The sequence below is a fragment of the Heterocephalus glaber genome, unplaced genomic scaffold (genome assembly GCF_053883595.1).
Source record: "Heterocephalus glaber isolate CG9 unplaced genomic scaffold, H.glaber_assembly_v1.0 deba00001593, whole genome shotgun sequence".
Taxonomy (NCBI): Eukaryota; Metazoa; Chordata; class Mammalia; order Rodentia; family Bathyergidae; genus Heterocephalus; species Heterocephalus glaber.
In genome coordinates this window covers 9,319,117-9,339,301 of record NW_028258368.1, presented here as the reverse complement: position 1 = coordinate 9,339,301, position 20,185 = coordinate 9,319,117, and the positions used below count along the sequence as shown (strand labels likewise).

Here is a 20,185-nt window from a genome sequence, read left to right as displayed (position 1 = left end):
GGGTTTGGGAAGCAACACATCTTCCTTCCACCACCAAAGGATGGTGAGGTGACCCAGTGTGAGGTTCTGCCTGCTGTGCCCTACTGCAGTGCCTGAGGACTCTTCCTGTCTGCCTGTGGCCTCTGTGAGTTCATGGGCTATGCTGGAGATGTGCAGCTCCTCCTCGGAGTTTCTAGCTCAGTGCCATTTGGGACCTGAATGAGGAGAAGGTAGGTGCCAGCAGAGAGCAAGTGAAAACCCAAGGAGCTCACATTACCCAGAGCCCATGAGGTTGGGGCCTTGTCTTAGGCAGGGCTGCCTGGCAGGGCTGAAGTATAAGCCTCCTGAGGATCCAGTGGCTCCCCGGTGCCACCCTGCATCCCAATATCTCTTAAACTTGATAGCAAGGTGCCACCACTTCATTTGCCCTTTACTTCTGTTCATGAGAAAGCACGAGCATTGGTTGTGTTGGACACTTCTGTGTGTGTGTGTGTGTGTGTGTGTGTGTGTGTGTGTGTGTGTGTGTGGTGGTGGTGATGCTTCCCCAGGCATCTGTGTGCAGATGCAAATGGCTTCTTCCTCGTCCATTAATGTACCACTTCACTTTGTCTCTCAGAGTCTATGGCCCAGCAGAACCTCAGACAGCAGTGTTCGCAGATGTGTGCCCACTGCTTACATCCCTCTTGGGTGGGTGAGTTAAAATATTTTTAAGGCCAGTTATTACAATTACATTTAAGTAGTGTACACACAAACCTCATTCATGCCACAGAATGAGACTGGACCATCAGAGCCCAGGCCTCATGTGACAGTTGAACAAAGCCATGACCCAGCGTTAGCTCTGTGTCTGTCAGGGGAGAATATCTGTTCCCCCGGAGAAGGAGCAAAGTGCTTTGAGGAGTAGTTGTCATATGGGTGCATGCGCCCTGGCTCCATGCTGCATTTTGCTGCGTGTGGACTACTGACTGCCACAGCTGCTCCTTTTCTTCTCCCTGGGGTTAGTTTTACACTTCAAAGTTTTAAAAAATCTGTTGAAAATGCCAGCATCAGATTGGGAAACTTCCTTTTGGGAATTAACCTTCTATTTTTGGAAAACACAACTACTGATTTTAAAGGCAAGGGGCATAATTTAGAAGTAAATATCTTTAGCAGTAAATACAACTAGGTTTGTATACTTAACACCACAGCCAAGACTTTCTACTTCAGGGTATTTGGAAGAATCTCAGTTTTGTAAAGAAGTCTACATCAAACTTCCTGAACAAGACTTGTGTTTGCCTACCAAAGGCTTTTGCACAGATAATCTCAACAAAATAGAATCTATAATTACCACATTGTTATTTTACAACAGTGTGCTGTGCACCCGGGAGGCCTGTAATCTACAGGCTGAGGTCATGTCCTCCTCACGGCCCACACGTACACAGCCAGTCCTCCTGCCACTGCACTTCCTGCTTCAACTTGGTTTCTGCACGCACCCAAAATGACAAGGGTGTTGCAGAAGGCATTTTTAAAATGAGCAGGTTGCAGAAATGAGAAAGGCATTGTGGCTAGTGTGAACTCTGCCAGGCTTGCCATCCTATAATAACCTGAAGCAGACGACATTATTAAAGTGCTCAGCTCTCTGCGACTCACACTCCCCGTAGGTTTGAAGATCCATAAGAACCACATATAAGCCATCTGTCTCAGCTTGCCGCTCAGTGGTAAGGTGCTTGCCTATCACATACAAGGCCCTTAGATTCGTCCCTGGCACTGCAAAAGAATAATAATAATAATAATAATAATGATAATAATGATAATTATTGGCAGACAAGGATTCCCAGGAGGAAATACTCACTTGGTGGAACCTGGAAGAGATGTGAAATGTGTGGAGATTTTGTTAAGAATGCCTTGAGCCTTTTTGATTTTGGAAGAAAATTATGCAGAATGACAGTGACCCTGATCTTTTCTGCCCGATGTGGTTAAAAGATCTCAGGTAGAATGTAACAGTGAACCTCAGAGATGGGCTTCCGGGTTTCCTGCCTTTATATCACTGTTCTGGGTGAGAATCAGACATCAATCAATCGAATACTTTTGTAAAACCATTCTATCAAAAGAATCACATTTGTTTGACCTGAGGTAAAACAGGAAAGTTTGAGTGAAGATTAATTATATCAGAACCTCTGTGCTGGGCATAGTGATGCACACCTGTAATCCCAGCACTCAGGAGACTGAGGCACGAGGATCATCCTGTGGTCCAAGCCAGCCTGGGCTGCATAGTGAATTCAATACTAGCCTGAACTGCATAGGAAGATCCTATCTCTATTAGTGAATCAGAACCTCTGAGGTGAGGGGTGTGTAGATCGTGGACATTCCCCAAGTGATTCTCACCTGGGCTGGGGCAGAGCATCCTGCATGATGCACCTGACAATTCTGGGCTGGGTTGACCTGTGCCTTTAAGGTCAAGAAAATCTTATGGCTGAGAATATAATTTTATATCACTAACTAATTTTAAATGTTCTTTCAACTGTCTCCAGTCTTCTCATTGATATTTTGGGCTAAACAAAATGACTAGAAGAAAATTTATGAATACATTGGTAAATCTTGTATTCTGTAAAATAAACTGTTGTCAAATAATTGCAGATATAGGACCAGTCAACCTTGTCACATGCAGCTTACAGAGAATATGGAAATCCCACTGTTCCTTGGATAGCAAGTATAAAATATATACGGCTATCATCTAACTATAAGTATAGCCAGCAATGCTACCAATTGGTTGTGTATGTAATGAGGAAAATTTTTTGTTACATCAAAGGAAAATAGGAAAATGTGTATATAAAACATTATATATAATAGGCCCAATTTTATGAAGGTCAGCTTACATCAGGTGACTCTAAGATTGCATTGAACATTAATGAGAAGTGGGAATTTAGGAGGGACTCACTAGGTTAGAACCCTGGTAAACTGTGAGCTGGCAAAGGGTGTGAGCAGCTGTCTCCATTGGAGGATGTCAAATGACGTAAGGTAGGATGAGATGCATGTTGTATGTGTGAAGTGAGTATAATTTTATCTAGTATTATATGTAGCAAAATAGTTATGCATTGATGGAGAGTATAAACAATAGATACAGTGGAATGAAAATCTAATTTACATGGATTGGTCACAGGGGAACCTAGAATGAAGTGCATCAAATAACAGTTTTTCCCATTGTCAACTTAGGACTTTAGCCCCTGTCTGTGTTTTGTGACACTGAGTCATTTGAATTTCAGATGCAACATGTGCATCATGGCCTACGGGCAGATGGGGAGTGGGAAGAGCTACACCATGTTGAGGTCAGGTCTACCATCAGATGCCCACAGTGACTTGGGAATCATCCCCAGAGCGGTTGAGGAGCTCTTTAGGTAACTCAGATGGTGATGACAACCAGGTGCTGAACAGGAATAGGAGGGACAACGTGAGTCATGTAGAAAGCCACAACTGGATGAAGGCAGACAGGTCCTCTTATCAATGGCATTTAACAATACTCCTCAGCATTATTGCCATGAAAGCCACAAGTTCCCACCATGAGTGTATGCTGGAAGTCTATTATTAGGATGAAACTTCTTGGAGGAGACCCTGAGTTAATTTCCAGTGCAGAGGTTTTGTTCCAGAGCAGGAGGGAAGAGTAGAAAGGCCTGTTGTCTTTTCCTGTCATCCCACAGAGCAGTCTTATCTGCCCTTCTTGGCCCATCCAGCAAATTAGTCCCACAGAAGGTCTTCTGTTCCATTAACACATCTCCCCAGAGAGACCCACTGTCATTGTCCCAATTTCACTAACAAATTATTCCTAGAAGAAATAAAAAAAGCAGTTGAGGTTGACAAGAGAGCCTGGAATGATACTGCATCTCCTGGCCCATTGCTTTGGCTCAGTCACTAGCCTCAGGCTTTTGGTGGTCATCTTCCTGTTTGCATACTGCACTAAACAAGCCTGGGCTCTCTCTGAGGTTAGACATTGCATATTCTCCACCAAACCATTGCTATCAGCAGGAGACTCAGCTGCAGCCAGTGGCGTCATGCTTCCATCCCTGAGATTCAGTTTCTCTCTGTGCATTTCCTTGCATAGATAGCCCTTTTGTGTCCTAAAACCAGGACCAGAGGATGACCTAAGAACTCCCACCACAGCCTAATATTTTGGCATCTCTTCAAGCCAGTAGTATTTAAATATTTGTGCATGTAAATAGATGTGTTTATCAATTTACATGTTATAGACCTCATCTTAGGGTCTCAGCATCCCAAGACACTGCAATACATGGGTGTGTCACAGAAGGGCTCATCAGAGTCACACTAGAGCTCACAGGTCACTGTTGCCTAGGGAGTGTGTCCTCACTAGGCTTAGTCTGCTTGGCCAGGAGCTCACTGGCTGAAGATGAGAATATGGCAGAACTATGATGGCAGTGGCATTATCTGGGAAGAGGGACATGGGGATGGGAGTTGGGAGAACTCTGTGGAGGTGGCTCCTGGGACTCAGGCTCCCTTTGGCCCTCATGGTAGTTGGATACTGTTCACCTTTTGTTCCCCCACTTGCCCACCCACACATTTGTCCACTATTGTAAAGAACCTGCTTGGGGCAGCCTCTTAGCATCTGTGCTGATCACTCAACAGTGTCTGAACTCAAAGAAGAAAGCACAGATGGTATAGATCATTACATGGGAATAATCCTAAATAGACCTTTCTCAAGAGAACACATACAAATAACCAACAGCATATAAAAAATACTCAACATCACCAAGGAAATGCAAATCAGTACTACAATGAGATCTTACCTAACTCCATCCAGTAATAAAGGCTGTTTGCTAAAAGATTAAAGATAAATGCTGGCAAGGATGTGGAGAAATGAGAACCCTTGCACACTCTTGGTGAGAGTATACATTAGTACAACCATTATGGAAACAGTGTGGAGATTCTTTAGAAAAATTAAAAATAGAACTATCATATGATACAGCAATCCTACTCGAGGGTATAGAGCCAAAGGAAATGAAATCAATATGGGGAAGACACACATCTGCACTCTCATGTTTATGCAACACTATCCTGAAGAGCCAAGAAATGGAATCAACTTGTGTTGATCAACTGATGAACAGATAAAGCAGTATGGTACATATACACCATCCAATACTATTCAGCTGTAAAAAAGAATGAAATCTGTCATCTGTGACAACGTGGATGGAACCTGAGAACATTATGCTAATGAAGTGAGCCAGGTACAGAAAGACAAGTACCTTATGACCTCACTCATATGTGAAATCTAAAAAGTAGCTATCATTGATGGTAGATTAGTGTTTGTCTGAGGCTGGGAGAGCACACAGGGAAGAAAGGATGGGGAGAGGCTTTTCAGGGGGTACTAAGTTACAGTAAAATGACAGGAATATGTTCTGCTGGGCAACTACTGCACAGAAGGGTGAGTAGAGAGAACCATAACATTCCATACATTTCAAAGGTTACAAGAAAGTAGTGTGAATGCTCTTGCCATAAAAAATAGTCAATGTCTGGGAAGTAAATTCAATTACCTTGATGTCAGCCTTACACAATGTATACATGTATTGAAATATCACATGGCTGCCCATAAATACGTACCATTTTTATGTTTTTTATGTATCAGTTACAAATAAACTCAATAGTTTAAAGTAATTGGCTAAAAATTTTCCTTCCTGCTAAGCAAATGTTTAAGGCTCCAAAATAGGGAGTTTGGGTGACAGAAAGGTAGGACTGGAATGTGGGAACTTGGAGGGGTAAAGGGAGTACAGTGACCCACTCTGTTTGCTTCTCAGCCTCTGGCATCAGGGTTCTGAGGCACAATGCTCTACCTGGACCCAAGGGAGGTGTGACTGCAGCATTTCTCAGAGTTTTTCTTCAGCGTATAGGGACACCTCAGTGTTCAGCGGGATTTACACATGTACAGGACACGGTTACACAGAGCAGATGTTTACACACAGTAGGTCACTCTCTGATTCTGGGGCTCATGACTAGGATCAAAGGCGCCCGGGAGCCATGGAACACAGGGAGCGCTGGGAAAAGCTGCTGGTGGTGTAGAGTTCTGTGGAAGATGAGTTAGGAAAACATCTGGGCTGTTAGAACTATGTAGAAATGGGATTCTCAGATTTACCAAGCAGAGGATCCCATTACTGATAGGTATTTACATTACCCCACTTCCACAGAGGGTACAAGTCATTCTTTAAAGGACTTCAGTCACAGGGCATGCAACGATAACCTGCCATGTCTTAGGTCTTCTGTAAGAGCAGAGATTTGGCGCGTCAAGATTCACCAGGAAGAATTCTGAGTCTTCTTCCAGCTGAGAAGGAGGCCAGGCCCAGCATCCCCCAGCCTCTCTTTCTTCATCTGCAAGAATGAGAAAGAAAGTCCAAACATGCAGGCATTCCTCATCGCTAGAGACAGGCTCTGGGAAGGAACATGTTCAGCCAGATGCGTGGGTGGGTGAGTTGGGTGTGCCCAAGTCAAAAAGTGAGCAGTCTGTCTGGCATGGATATCATGGATATCACATCAAGCATGGATAGCAGAGACCCCTTTATCCTAAAACACATTCCTTTTAGATAGCTGACATTACCAAATGTAGGCATTGGTAATGAAGGCATCCCTGCCATTTTAAATAAAATAAAACCCCACCCTCGGGATTCTTTCCTCTTCCCAACCTCCCCTGGCTGCTTACACTGTATCCTCCTAGACGGATCTCCCTATCATCCTTATCAACTAAACTGTGCAATGTGTTTGCATATAAGAACACTGTCAAAGGCAGAAGAAACACAAATGCATGTGATAAACCTTTCATCCTTAAAACGTCTAGAAAGCAGATGTACCAGTCATTATGATCCATTAGGATGTGTGCAGGAATCAATGAACAAGGCAAAAGTGGCTAAGGAGAGACTGGACAGAGGAGACTCTACTACAGCCTGATGCCCTCTGCTGGAGCCTGGCCTTTATGTCCTTGTGGGAGCCCAAAATGGATTTTATCATCGGATTCATCACACCATGCTGCCTTTGCCCCTCTGCATGCTCATTTCATCTACTAAATGCTTTGCTTCTAAAAGGCTGAGACTGAAGACTAGTTCCCAACATTATGCCTAGAATCCAGCCATCAACTCAGTGAGCATTGTGGAAACTTTTAAATTAAGTCCGGTATTCTGTAGATAAGAAAAGTCTCGGGTCGCGCAGAAGACGCCGAATCACCCCGCTGCAGACAGGCAGGTCTGCCCACGCCCTACCGAGGTCCTGAGTGGCAGGAAACACGCCGAATCAGCCCGCTGCAGACAGGAAGGTCTGTGCATGCCCTACCGAGGTCTCGAGTCACGCTGAAGATGCCGAATCACCCTGTTACAGACAGGCAGCCACCTGATTCCACACAACAAAGAGGCAGAGGACACCAGACCACCAGACCAAGGTACTGAGTCCTGCTGCTCCCAGCCCAGAGGTAGGGGCTTCTGAGCTGCTGTCCCACTGCTCCTGGTCCAGAGGAAGGGGCTTCCCGGTCACCATCCCTCCCGCTGCTCCCAGCCCAGAGGAAAGGGCTTTTGGGCCACCTTCTGTCCCACTGCTCCTGGCACAGAGGAAGGGGCTTCTGGGGCAACATTCCTCCCACCACTCCCGGCCCAGAGGTAGGGGCTTCTGAGCCACCATCCCACTGCTCCTGGTCCAGAGGAGGGGCTTCCCGGCCACCATCCCTCCCGCTGCTCCTAGCCCACAGGAAAGGGCTTTTGGGCCACCATCCCCACCACTGCTCCCAGCCCCTGTCCCACCTCTCCTAGCTCAGAGGAGGTAATCCATTCATGCGCTAACAGCCCCCCGCCCCAGTCGAAATGAGAAAACACGTAAATAAGTCTCAAAACCAGACTTCCAGATCACCTACAGCAACCCCAAAGGGAAATGAGATGGACCACTCTGATACTCAACCACCTGGACCCTCTCAAGTGGCAACAAAAGGGGATCTGGAAAAAATGAAATCAGAAATAATTTCTCAGATAACAGGAGAAATTGTGCCCCTAGTGCAAGACATGATTAACAAAACCTAGAGAGGAGCTCAGGAACATGATGGAATCCCAACATAAGAAACAAATGGAATCCATAAAACAGATGCAAATAGATTTCCAGAACATGAAAAACTCCACTGAAAGTCTACACAGCAGAATGAGCCAATGTGAGGACAGAATTTCAGATATAAAAGATAAGATTGCAATTAGTGACCAGGAAAAGAAAAATTACTTCAAAATTATAAGGGAACATGAGAAATCAATCCAGCAGCTGCTAGACGATGCAAAGAAGAATAACGTAAGACTGATTGGGCTCAATGAAGAAACAGGAAGAGTGGAGATGATATAAAAAATCTCTTCACAGAAATAATGGCAGAAAACTTACCAAGCAGGGGAAAAGAGCTTGACATACAGATAAGTGAGGCATATAGGACTCCAAATGGCCTTGATCAAAAAAAAAATCTACACATAGGTATATAATTGTTAAGATTCCAGAAACACAACAGAAGAACAAAGTTCTCCAAGCAGTCAGAGAAAAGAAACAAAACACATACAAAGGAAAGCCCATCAGAATCACAGCAGACTTCTCAACACAAACCATCAAGGCAAGAAGAGCTTGGAGGGACATATTCCAAGCCCTAAAAGAAAACAGCCTCCAACCCAGATTGATGTACCCTGCAAAACTATCTTTCAAAATGGATGGAGAAATAAGATACTTTCATGACAAAGAGCACCTTAGGAACTTCGTGAATACCAAACCAGCACTCCAAAGAATTTTACACAATATCCTAGGAACAGACATTGAGGATCACAACCCCAAGAAGCAAAGCAGAATGAACCCAACTGGCATGACAAGAAATTATATGTAAAGGGGGAGAACCCAACAAAAAAAAAGTCATGGCAATGACAAGTCAATATGTTTCAGTTATAACCATCAATGTTAATGGTCTCAATTCCCCAATCAAAAGAAATAGACTGGCAGAATAGGTCAAGAAGCAAAATCCAACATTATGCTGCATACAAGAAACACACTTAATTCAAAAAGAAATTCATAGACTGAAAGTTACAGGGTGGAAAACAATACTCCATGTGACAGGAACCTGAAAAGAAGCAGGAGTAGCTGTCCTCTTTGCAGATCAAGTAGATTTCAAATCAACACTGATTAAGAGAGATGAAGAAGGACACTACATCCTTGTAAAGGGAAGAATCCAAGAGGAAGAGATGACAATCATAAATTTCTATGCACCAAACACTACTGCACCCAACTATATAAAACAAATACTAACAGACATGAAAAGTCACATATGCACTAATAGAAATGTAGTGGGGGACCTCAACACCCCACTGTCACAAATAGATAGATCAACTAGACTAAAAATAAGTAATGAAATACTAGAATTCAATCGCACTCTTGAACAAATGAACATAACAGATGTATACAGAGTCTTCCACCCCACAAAATCAGAATACACATTCTTCTCAGCTGCACATGGGTCATTCTCCAAAATAGACCACATACTCACACATAGAACATGTTTAAGTAAGTACAAAGGAATTGACGTTATCCCCTGTATATTATCAGGCCGTAGTGCAATAAAATTGGAGATCCATAGTAAAAGAAACTCAAAAAATTTCATAAGCACGTGGAAATTGAACAACACACTTCTGAATAACCAATGGGTCACAGAGGAAATTAAAGAAGAAATCAGACAGTTCCTTCAATTAAATGACAATGACAAAACAACGTATCGGAATCCATGGGACACAATGAAAGCAGCCTTATGAGGGAAATTCATAGCAGTGAATACACATATTAGGAAAACAGAACGAGCCCAATCAAACAACCTGATGCTGAACCTCAAGCTTCTAGCAAAAGACGAGCAGGACAACCCCAAAGCTCATACAAGGGAGGAAATTATAAAGATCAGAGGAGAAATCAATGCAATGGAGACTAAGAGAATGATACAAAAAATCAATGAAGCCAAGAGTTGGTTCTTTGAAAGAATCAACAAAATTGACAAACCTTTAGCCAACCTTGTCAGAAAAAGGAAAGAAAAGGCCCAAATCCATGCAATTAGGAATGAAAAGGGTGAAACTACAACAGAACCAGCAGAAATCCAGAGGATCATCAATACCTACTTCCAGAACCCATATGCCAATAAGATGGACAACACAGAAGAAATGGACAGATTCCTAGATACATATGAATTACCAAAGTTGAACGAAGAAGACCTAAAAATTCTGAACAACCCAATATCAACCAATGAAATTGAAAATGTAATTAAAAACTTCTCAACTAAGAAAAGCCCAGGCCCTGATGGCTTCACTGCTGAATTCTACAAGACATTTAGAGAGGAACTGCTGCCACTACTGTTTAAACTCTTCAATGTAATTGAAAGGGAAGCAATACTCCCAAATTCATTCCTGGAAGCAACCATCACCTTGATCCCCAAAGCAGGGAAAGACCCAACTGAAAGGGAGAACTATAGGCCAATCTCACTAATGAACATAGATGCAAAAATCCTTAATAAGATAATGACAAACAGAATGCAGAAGATCATCAAGAAGATCATACACCCTGATCAAGTGGGATTCATCCCAGGGATGCAGGGATGGTTCAATATATGAAAGTCAATCAATGTAATACACTACATCAATAGAGCCAAGGACAAAAACCATATGATTCTCTCCATAGATGCAGAAAAAGCATTTGACAAAATCCAACATGCATTTATGATAAAACCCTACAAAAAATTGGAATAGATGGTCTCTACCTCAAACTGATAGAAGCCATCTATGAAAAACCAACAGCCAAAATCATACTAAATGGTCAAAAACTGAAATCCTTCACACTCAAATCAGGAACAAGACAAGGATGTCCACTATCACCACTCTTGTTCAATATAGTTCTGGAAACATTAGCCACAGCAATTAGACAAGAGAAAGAAATAAAAGGAATAAAGATAGGTAATGAAGAAGTCAAATTGTCATTATTTGCAGATGACATGATACTCTATATAGAAGACCCCAAGAACTCCACCAAAAGTCTTCTAGACTTAATAACCAAATTCAGTCAAGTAGCTGGTTACAAGGTCAACACACAAAAATCAATAGCTTTCCTCTACACCAATGACAGACTCACTGAGAGAGAAATAGGGCAAATAATTCCTTTCACAATAGCATCCAAAAAACTGAAATACGTAGGAATCAACCTAACAAAAGAAATCAAAGACCTCTTTTCTGAAAACTATGGCACTGTGAAAAGAGAGATTGAAGATGATATCAGAAAATGGACAGACATCCCCTGCTCCTGGGTAGGAAGGATTAATACAGTGAAAATGGCTATACTTCCAAAACTGCTATATAGATTTAATGCAATTCCAATCGAGATCCCAGCAGCATACTTCATGGACCTTGAGAAAACAATCCAAAAATTCATTTGGAACAAGAAGAGACCCAGAATAGCAAAAGCAATTCTAGGTAACAGAGACATGGCAGGGGGTATCACAATCCCCAACCTGCACCTCTACTACAAAGCTACTGTGATAAAAACAGCATGGTACTGGCAAAGAAACAGACCTGAGGACCAGTGGAACAGACTAGAAGATGCAGAAACAACGCCAGACACACTCAGCCATCTCATCTTCGATAAAGGAGCCAAACACCCTCACTGGAGGAAAGATAGCCTCTTTAATAAATGCTGCTGGAAAAATTGGGCTTCAACTTGCCAAAGATTAAAACTAGACCTGTATCTCTCACCATGCACTAAACTAAAATCAAAATGGATTAAAGATCTAAATATTAAAATAGAAACTCTGAACCAGTTGGAGCAGAGGTTAGGTAGAACCCTTGAAGACATCAGTGTAGGAAAAGATTTTATGAACAAAACCTCAGTTGCCCATGAACTAGCACAAACAATCAACATATGGGATCTCTTATTAAAAGGCTTCTGCACAGCAAGAGAAGCCACCAGCAGTGTGAAGAGACAACCCACAATGTGGGAAATAATCTTCACCTGCTCTTCCTCAGACAAAGGTCTACTATCTCGAATCTGTAAAGAACTTAAAAAGATCAGACCTCCCAAATTTAAAGACCCAATCCAAAAATGGGCATCTGAAATGAACAGACATTTCTCACACAAAGAAGTAGAAATAGCAAATAAATACATGAAAAAATGTTCAACATTCAAGAGATGCAAATGAAAACAAGGCTGAGATTCCACTTCACTCCAGAAAGAATGGCTGCTATCATGAAATCAACCAGTAACAAATGCTGGCTGTGCTGTGGGGAAAGAGGAACCCTGCTCCACTGCTGGTGGGAGTATAGACTGGTGCAAGCACTGTGGAAATCAGTATGGAGATACCTCAAAGCACTAGGACTGGAAGTCCCATTTGACCCCACTATTCCACTGCTGGGTATCTTCCCCAAAGAATTAAAAGAATCATACCACAATGATATATGTGTGCCCATGTTCATAGCAGCACAGTTTGCAATAGCTTGGAAACAGCCCAAATGCCCATCAACTGGAGACTGGATAAAGAAAATGTGGTGTTTTAATAAAATGGAGCACTACTCAGGCATAAAAAATGAGAAATTAGAGACATTTATAGCTAAGTGGATGCACATTGAGGCAATACTCTTAAGTGAAATAAATAGGACACACATGTATAAATACTGAATAGTTTCTCTGGTGTGAGAAACTGAAAGTGTAAATAAGGACTAAATGTATAATAGGTAATGTGAAATAGGAAGAAAAGGGGCAAAGTGGAAGGAAGTGGGAGGGCTAGGGGAAAGGATAGAAGGGAATGGGATTAATATGAGAAAATGGAAAAATAAGAACAAAATCTTTGTAAATAGGGAGGAATGGAGGGTTTGAAGGGAGGGCTGGGCAAGGGTGAAAAATAAGAACCAAGAGAGACTATGTAAAGGTGCAAATTTCCAATGATGAATGTCATTATATTGTATACCTAAAATGTACCAATGATTAGAATGAATAATCGATAATGCAAAATAGGAAGAAAAGGTCCAAAGGGGTAGGGGTAGTGGGAGGGGCAGGGGAAAGGAAAGAAGGGAAAGGAAAAAATGATGAGAAATGGAAAAAATGGAAATAAAGTCTTTGTAAATAGGGAAGGGTGGAGGGCGTGAAGGGAGGGCTAGGAATGGGGAAAAAATAAGAACCAAGATGCATTATGTAAAGGTACAATTCCCAATGAGAAATGTAATTGTGTTGTATACCTACAATGTACCAATAAAAGAATTTAATACAAAAAAAAGAAACGTCTCATTCAAGGTTTTGGACACAACCTCTCACAGGTAGGAACAGGACAGATGCTACACTTCTGTTCTATCCTGCACTCTCCCAACTGGGGAGGACAGGGAAATGTGAAATCTGTAGTTTAGCTGAGTTTTGTTTTCACTTTTCAGACAATCTTCTTAGAAGAGTCTCTGCAAAATGCAATGCCAAGAACAACCCAAATCTTAACCCTTGAGAATTTCACTTGCTTTTTCTTTTAGGTTAGTCTGTTGTTTTTATATTGTTTATTACTTGAAGATACCAAGTGCCTATTTTATTCATAACTTTTTCTAGATCTGGATAAAAACCTCAGCCTAGCAAAGCTTCAATAGGAAACAATCCTGGCCAGACTTTTCCTCTAGTGCAGATAATTTCCAGCCACTGGCGGGTCCTGGCCTGAGCTCAGAATATGAGCAAGAACAGCACGAGTCAAGATGAGTTGATTCCACAGTGCAGGAGAGAGGGAGGCAACAGTTTCTGCGCCATCTCTGGCCTTTGCTCCTCCAACAGCTCCCTAGGGTGGAGTCTTGTCAAAGGGCAGAGCAGGGAGCTGACGGGAGGAAGGAAGCTACCTTCTAGCAGTCCTTTCCCTCTTGTGGGATTATGTTGTTTTTCCCTCTAAGTATGTTGTGTCTTTGTTTTTAAATTTCTCTACAGTCAGCAGTTTCAAAAGATGAAACAGAACAAGATGTGGTTTTTTAAGAGCCTGCAAAGGCTTTAAGGAGGTCACAGGAAGGTCTTGGTTGGGAGACACAAGTAGCATTAGTGTAAAGAAAGGACTTGGTCATCACTAACACAGAGCACACAGCAACAGACCTCATTTCTGTCAGGTGCTGTGGGTCCTAGGGTCCTGGCATTTCACTCTGGGCTGTGTGCTGGCAAGACTTGGGTGTGTGGCTCCTGATCAAGGCTGTGCACTCTGTAGCTTCCTCACTCGGCTGAAGCAGAGGCAGTCTGTCTAAATAGAACTCCAGTCAAGTAACTCTGTTCCCAAGACCAACTTTAAAAAGGATTTTAGGACATGAGCAGAATTAAGATATCTCATGTACATGTACCCATTCCTCATGATGAATGGAATAATTGTGGACTGTAATAAAATTTCTTTTTAAAAACTAAACTTTAGTATGAAAAATAAAAGAATTTTAAATAGTACTCCCTTACTTGTGAGTGACCTCAGTGCTAGTAGATCCACCCTGTACTTGTGGGCTCCAGTTTTGCTGAGTGTCCCCAGGGCTGTGTCACCTGGCTTTGGAAGACTTTTTGAAGGTCTTTCTGAGGGTCCATTGGACTTCTCTGATGGTTTAGTTCCTGTGTGTTTCCTCAGGCTTATTTTAGAAAATCAATCAGGAATCCCAAATGTGGATGTTTCCATAGTGGAAATTTATAACAGTGACATTTTTGATCTGGCCAAACACAATTCTACAGTGGCATCTGGGGTCAAGTGTGAGGTGGTGACAACCCAGGATGGACGGACAGAGGTCCTCCTGCTGACTCGCAGGGGAGTGGGTGAGGGACCGACCATCTGCAGTTCTCCTGCAAGGGCTTAGCGCAGTGGCTTTCTGGGAAGAGCCCACCCTGCTGCTGGATCAGGGCTATCAAGCCACAGAACTGTTGATTGTGAATGTTTAGGGTTTAGTATGTGTTGCATAATTTTCAACTTATTTTAAGTTATATTTTTTAATGGTAACTATGTAGAGGCAATAGGCATGTTAATTATCTGGAATGTGATAATTTCACAATGTATATGTTTATCATAAACTTACACAGTTTTTATGTCAATGATATCTTAATAAACTGTTTAAAAAAGAGCTGGAGCTCAGTGGTAGAGCACTTGCCTAGCATGTGTGAGATCCTGGGTTTCATCTCTAGTATGGAGAAAGAGAGAGAGACAGACAGAGAAAGAGAGAGACAGAGAGAGAGACAGAGAGAGAGAGAGAGAGAGAGAGAGAGAGAGAGCGCTGATTGGCACCTAGAGTTCTTACCTCTCTGGTGTGCCTGGAGTTGAACTGCCTATGCTGAGATTCCAGAACAGCAAGGAAAGGGCCTGCAAGCTACTTTTAATATTTCAAAAGCTCAATGAAAACTTCCCTTGTCGCCAGGACAAAATACCCAACATTTGAAACTTAAAGAAGAAGAGGGTTTTTTTGGCTCCCATTTCAGACATCAGTCCTTGCATAGTCAGGAGTATGGAGAAAGGGTTTGGCGGAGGAATGGTGTTCACCTCATGGCAGCCTGGAAGCAGAAAGTGAAGGCAAGGATGTGGGGAGAGAGGCCCCATTTCCTGACACCGAGCCAGCTGTAGCAGCCCCACAATCCAATCACCATCCAGAAGTCCCACCTCTGAGGACAAGCAGCTTTGCAGGGGAAGGGAGATCTTGATATAAACCATAACAGAAACCATACATTTGGTTGTGATATACCCGCAGAAAGTAACTAGAACTTGGAGCTTTTGACGGTAGACTATGATGAGCATGGCTTCTGCTGATTAAGAGTTCTGACCAGCAGCCCATCTCATCAACGGAAGGGGGAAAATGGCTTAAACTTTCATTTCACAAATTTGATTTTTTCTTTTTTGTATCAGGGATCTAACGCAGGACCTTGTGCGTGCCAGGCAGATGCTGTGCCACTGCACAAGTTTGATTTGATAGATACAATATTTCAAAAACTTGGATCCATGAGGGTGTAACAAAGTGAAGAAAAAGTTTATGCTAGAAGGTAGCAACTTCTGGTTTGGTTCTAAAGCTGTTGCTTATTTCAGAGTGAGCAATTAGAGATGCTAAAGGTCAGTCTCAGAAAGCAAAAAATTAGGCCCCAGAAAGCAAAAAGCTTGATTTCTGATGTTTTGTTTTATGTACAATTGGCTTTGTCTCCTTTCTGGAAATCAGTGTACCTGGTTTCTTTTCGAGGCATCTGTTAGTGGAAGGGTGTTCAGTCAGCCTGTGGATAGGCCACTGGCCCTTGGTGGTCAGACTGGGAGATGTGTGTGCTCTGTCTTTTGGGGTGCCCTTAAACATATGTCTTCTCAGGGCCATCACCAGTGTCCTGGAGTTTGTGGAGCTTGTCCACGGGGGCCTGCAGCTCAGGGCGAGGAACCCTACCCTGGTGCATGCAGATCATTCCAGATCTCACCCAATCATCATGGTGACTCTGACTGCAGCCACCTCCTTGGCCAGCATTGGTGAGTTGCCATTTGCACTGGGTCAGTTCCAGTGCAGAAAAGAAATCCACTCACCAAGAAACACTTTGTGGGGCTGCAGGATCAAAGGTATACTGATGGACCTGAGAATAGGAATTGCAGCCGTACCATCTAATGATCTGGCCTCCAAAGCCAGCAGGCCCTAGAATCCCACGCTGGGAAGAGAAAGTGAGGAAGGAAAGCTCTTTGCTGGATTAAAAGGAAAACAGGGTATACTTATGGCTTGAAACACAGCACACCACTTGTGAATGGAACTCAGTGTAATTTCAGTTTAAAATGGAAGTTATAGACTATACCATAGAGAAAACAATTCCACCTACCCCAGAAAAACAAGGTATGTGTCACACAAGCCTGCAAGGCCTAGCGCAGTGGCCCTCAGACCCTGGCTTCACAAATCATCTACTGGACCAGTGCCTCCCCAGCAGGCACATTTGGCAGGCCACAGCAGCCCAGGGGCTGTGTTTCTGCAAGTTCATGGTTCCAGGCACCATGCCACAGAGCTACCGCTGGGCCTTGACTTCACACTGTGTAACAGAAGCCCTGGGCCAAGTGGTCCACACAGTGAAGGCGATTTCTCCCTCTCACCGAAGGCCAGTGTAGACAGACATTCTCCATCTTGTCACAGTGACACTCGATCCCCTGTGTCCTCTGAGATTCCCCATGCCAGGGAAGGGACAGGTAAAGCAGCACACTCACTCCTGTGGCCACTACAGCCAGCAGGTCGCAGGCCTGAGCCTACTGCAGGGACAGCACAATGCCAGGCACAAACACATAGGAGCACCAGCTGCTTCTACCCAGAGATGCACAGGAAACACACGCAGTGGAAATGAGAGGGATTTTTTTGTTCTTTTTGTTCAAATGTACATTTCCTGTCTTGCACAGTGAGTATATATTATTTAGGTTTAAAAAATCTCTTCAAGAAGTTTCTTTTGGTGTAACAGATGGCAGAACACTTCAAAATGAAGCACTTATTTATAGGGTTTTATGAAAGCTTATCCAAACGGGAATGGTAGGATTTATTTCCAGATAGATGTTCTATCTGGGATTTTAGTTAAGATCATCACCAAAACTTTCTAAGAGGCATTCCATTTTCTTGGGATAGATTAAGCATTATTTCAGTTTTCCATAATGAAGCCTGCTTTCTGCCTCCTCCTTCTTTTTTTTCTCGAAAAGGTACAACTCCAATACATGTATCATGTAGAATTCAATGTCATATCTTTGTTCTTTGGAGTAACAACTTCTTCAGAGCTTCTTTGGCTCTAGAAAAATTTTGAACAATTTAAGTTGGTTTTCTACAAGGAAAATACACATGCCTTTGTGTATATACGAGCCCCTGATAAAATAATTTTCCCTGTGACATAAGTTTCATTTACTACCACCACAATCTTGAGAGGCACTCAACATCTTCAGATACTGCTTAAAAGATAAGAGCCTGAGATCGAAAGGGGGAGGAAACAACCAGTATTTACATGAAAAGACCAAACCTATAAAAATTCTCAAAATAGTGGGCTCTTCAAACTATTCACTGTTATTTTGCATTCTAAAGTGCATATAGGTTGATATATTTTTTAAATGTCACTGGATAGTTTAATTTTTCTGTATAAAAATAGAGCATTTTCTGGCAAAAATTGGGAGATGAACAATTATCTCAAGGTAAGTTTAAATACAACTCAAGAGGGAGAAATAGTTGTGAATTGTGCTATTAAAGGTGTTTAGATTACTAAGTCAAAGATGATTTCCTGATTTTGTTTAAATGTGAGCTCTTTAAAATCAGAGTGAAGACTGAATTTAGTGTCATTAAGTAGAGAAATCATCACACTTTTACTTGAACAGTAAGATGGTAAGGTCAAACCTCAAACTACTTTGCTTTAATTTGAACATTTAGAATTTCCTTTTACTTCAGGCAGCCTGGTCAGACCCTCTCCGGGGAGCGAACAGGGACAGGAAAGAGCTGGAGCTCAGCTCACCAGGCTTCGCCTGGGCCCATGCCCCTGGACCCGGTGGGCTGTATGAAGCAAGTGTGGTCTAGGCTGCAGTTGGTGCACTTGGCCGGCAGTGAATGTGCAGGTGAGCAGGGATGGGAAGGCTTGCCTGGGTGGACACAGCACTAGCAGTAGCCCTCCTCTGGGGATGCTGACAAATCATGACTCTATGCAGGTGCCTTGGAAGGTCTGAGCGTGGCATTTCCCCAACACAAGGGACACTGAATCCCTGTACATCCTCGTGGGTGCCGTGATCGCACCACTGCAGTCCAGAACATGCCCCCACACACACATACACCATGACACTCTTTGGCCAAAGGAGCTCAGAATTTCCAGCAAGAGCTCAGCACTGGTCCTTAGAGGAGACACGTGAACATGGAGGAGCTGGTTTTGGTAGCTTCCAACCTGGTGTCTCCCCTCTGAACGCCTTAAGTGCATGCTTCTCCTGAGAACCAGTACTGCATTTTCTAGCTCATTTGTGAGCGTGTGGTAACTGTACCTGGTTTCTGCCCCTTCCATGTGTGTCGGGGGTGACAGGCTTGGCACTGACGGAGACCTTGTTCATCAACCGTAGTTATCTCAGCCCTGGCAGATGTCCTGGCCACTTTGTCAGAGCGCCGTGGCCACATCCCTTACCGGAACAGCAAGCTCACCTACCTGCTGCAGGATTCTATCAGTTCGTCCTTCTGTTATCTCTGAGGGTCCATGCAGGTGGCTCCTCCTGGTCAGAGTACTGGCTTTGCAGGGCATACTGTGACCTGTCTCAGCATCTCCAGTACTGCTGCTGATAACCAGTGTGCCTACTGCACCCTCTCATGAGCATGGCTTGTCCCCATGTTAGAGCCGAACCTTTGCCACTCCAGCTGGTTGGCCGTCTCCCAGGGGCAGCCCTGGGACACAGCAGGCAGTTGAGGGATGCTTGCCCATTGGATGTCTAAGGTATGGGAAGGGCAACTCAGCTTAGTGATAATGGGTGGCACTTGGCGGCCTGCAGCCCTCAGGGCCTGGATCTACTGGCACTGGGACATGGTCCCTGCTCAGCTGTGGGCAGACTGTCAGAGAGCTTCTCAGCTCAGACAGCTACTCAGGGTTTGATGCTGCTTTTCACCAAATTCTTTTCAACTTGCATCTTGTTACTTTTTTTTTTTTTATAGGAGGTGATGCAAAGTTACTGGTGATTCTCTGTGTGTCTCCTGAGCAGAAGCACATGGCAGAGACACTGCAGAGCCTTGGGTTTGGGACCAGAGCTTGGCAGGTCAAGCGAGGACAAGCCAGGAAGAAGCCTCCCCACTCCCAGATGAGAGAGTTGTGCCTGGGCTCGGCCTAGGAATGAGCTCTCCTCCCTCAAAATGTGCTTCTTGTGCCTGCTGTATGATGTGTGTGTCTGATAAATAAACATGTTTTGCTGAGACTCAGTGAGTCTGGTTTTGTTCCCAGGGACCTGCAGGTCACCAGATCCGAGGGTGGGGAGGAGGCAGCTTGTCTGAGGGGCCCCTTCCCACCTGGGGCATTGGCCTGAGCAAGGAGCTGCTGGGTCTGTGGAGGCAGTGGTGGTGGGGGACACCACTAGGCCAGACTCCATACCTGTCACCTCAGTGGACACAAAGCAGGCCTCAGTACTGGATCTCTCTGAACATGTTCTGGAACCAGACGGACTTGGGCTCTTCCCTTCTGCTGAGTCTTCACTGGGTTAGAGACCTGTCCCTCACCTGTGAGAGGGTCAAGTTGGAGGGTCAGCAGCAACACA

At 43.6% G+C, this 20,185-nt stretch overlaps 1 protein-coding gene across 1 annotated transcript; it reads left to right on the top strand.

Moving 5' to 3' along the window:
* Positions 1-467: 467 nt before the first annotated feature.
* Positions 468-19,849, top strand: Kif25 (kinesin family member 25). The gene is given in 8 exon segments (XM_087193476.1): positions 468-670; positions 3,219-3,350; positions 14,585-14,755; positions 16,284-16,442; positions 18,360-18,523; positions 18,958-19,013; positions 19,015-19,114; positions 19,593-19,849. Coding segments are annotated over 8 exon segments (1,110 nt in total). The 5' UTR covers positions 468-515; the 3' UTR covers positions 19,766-19,849.
* The last annotated feature ends 336 nt before the right edge of the window (positions 19,850-20,185 follow it).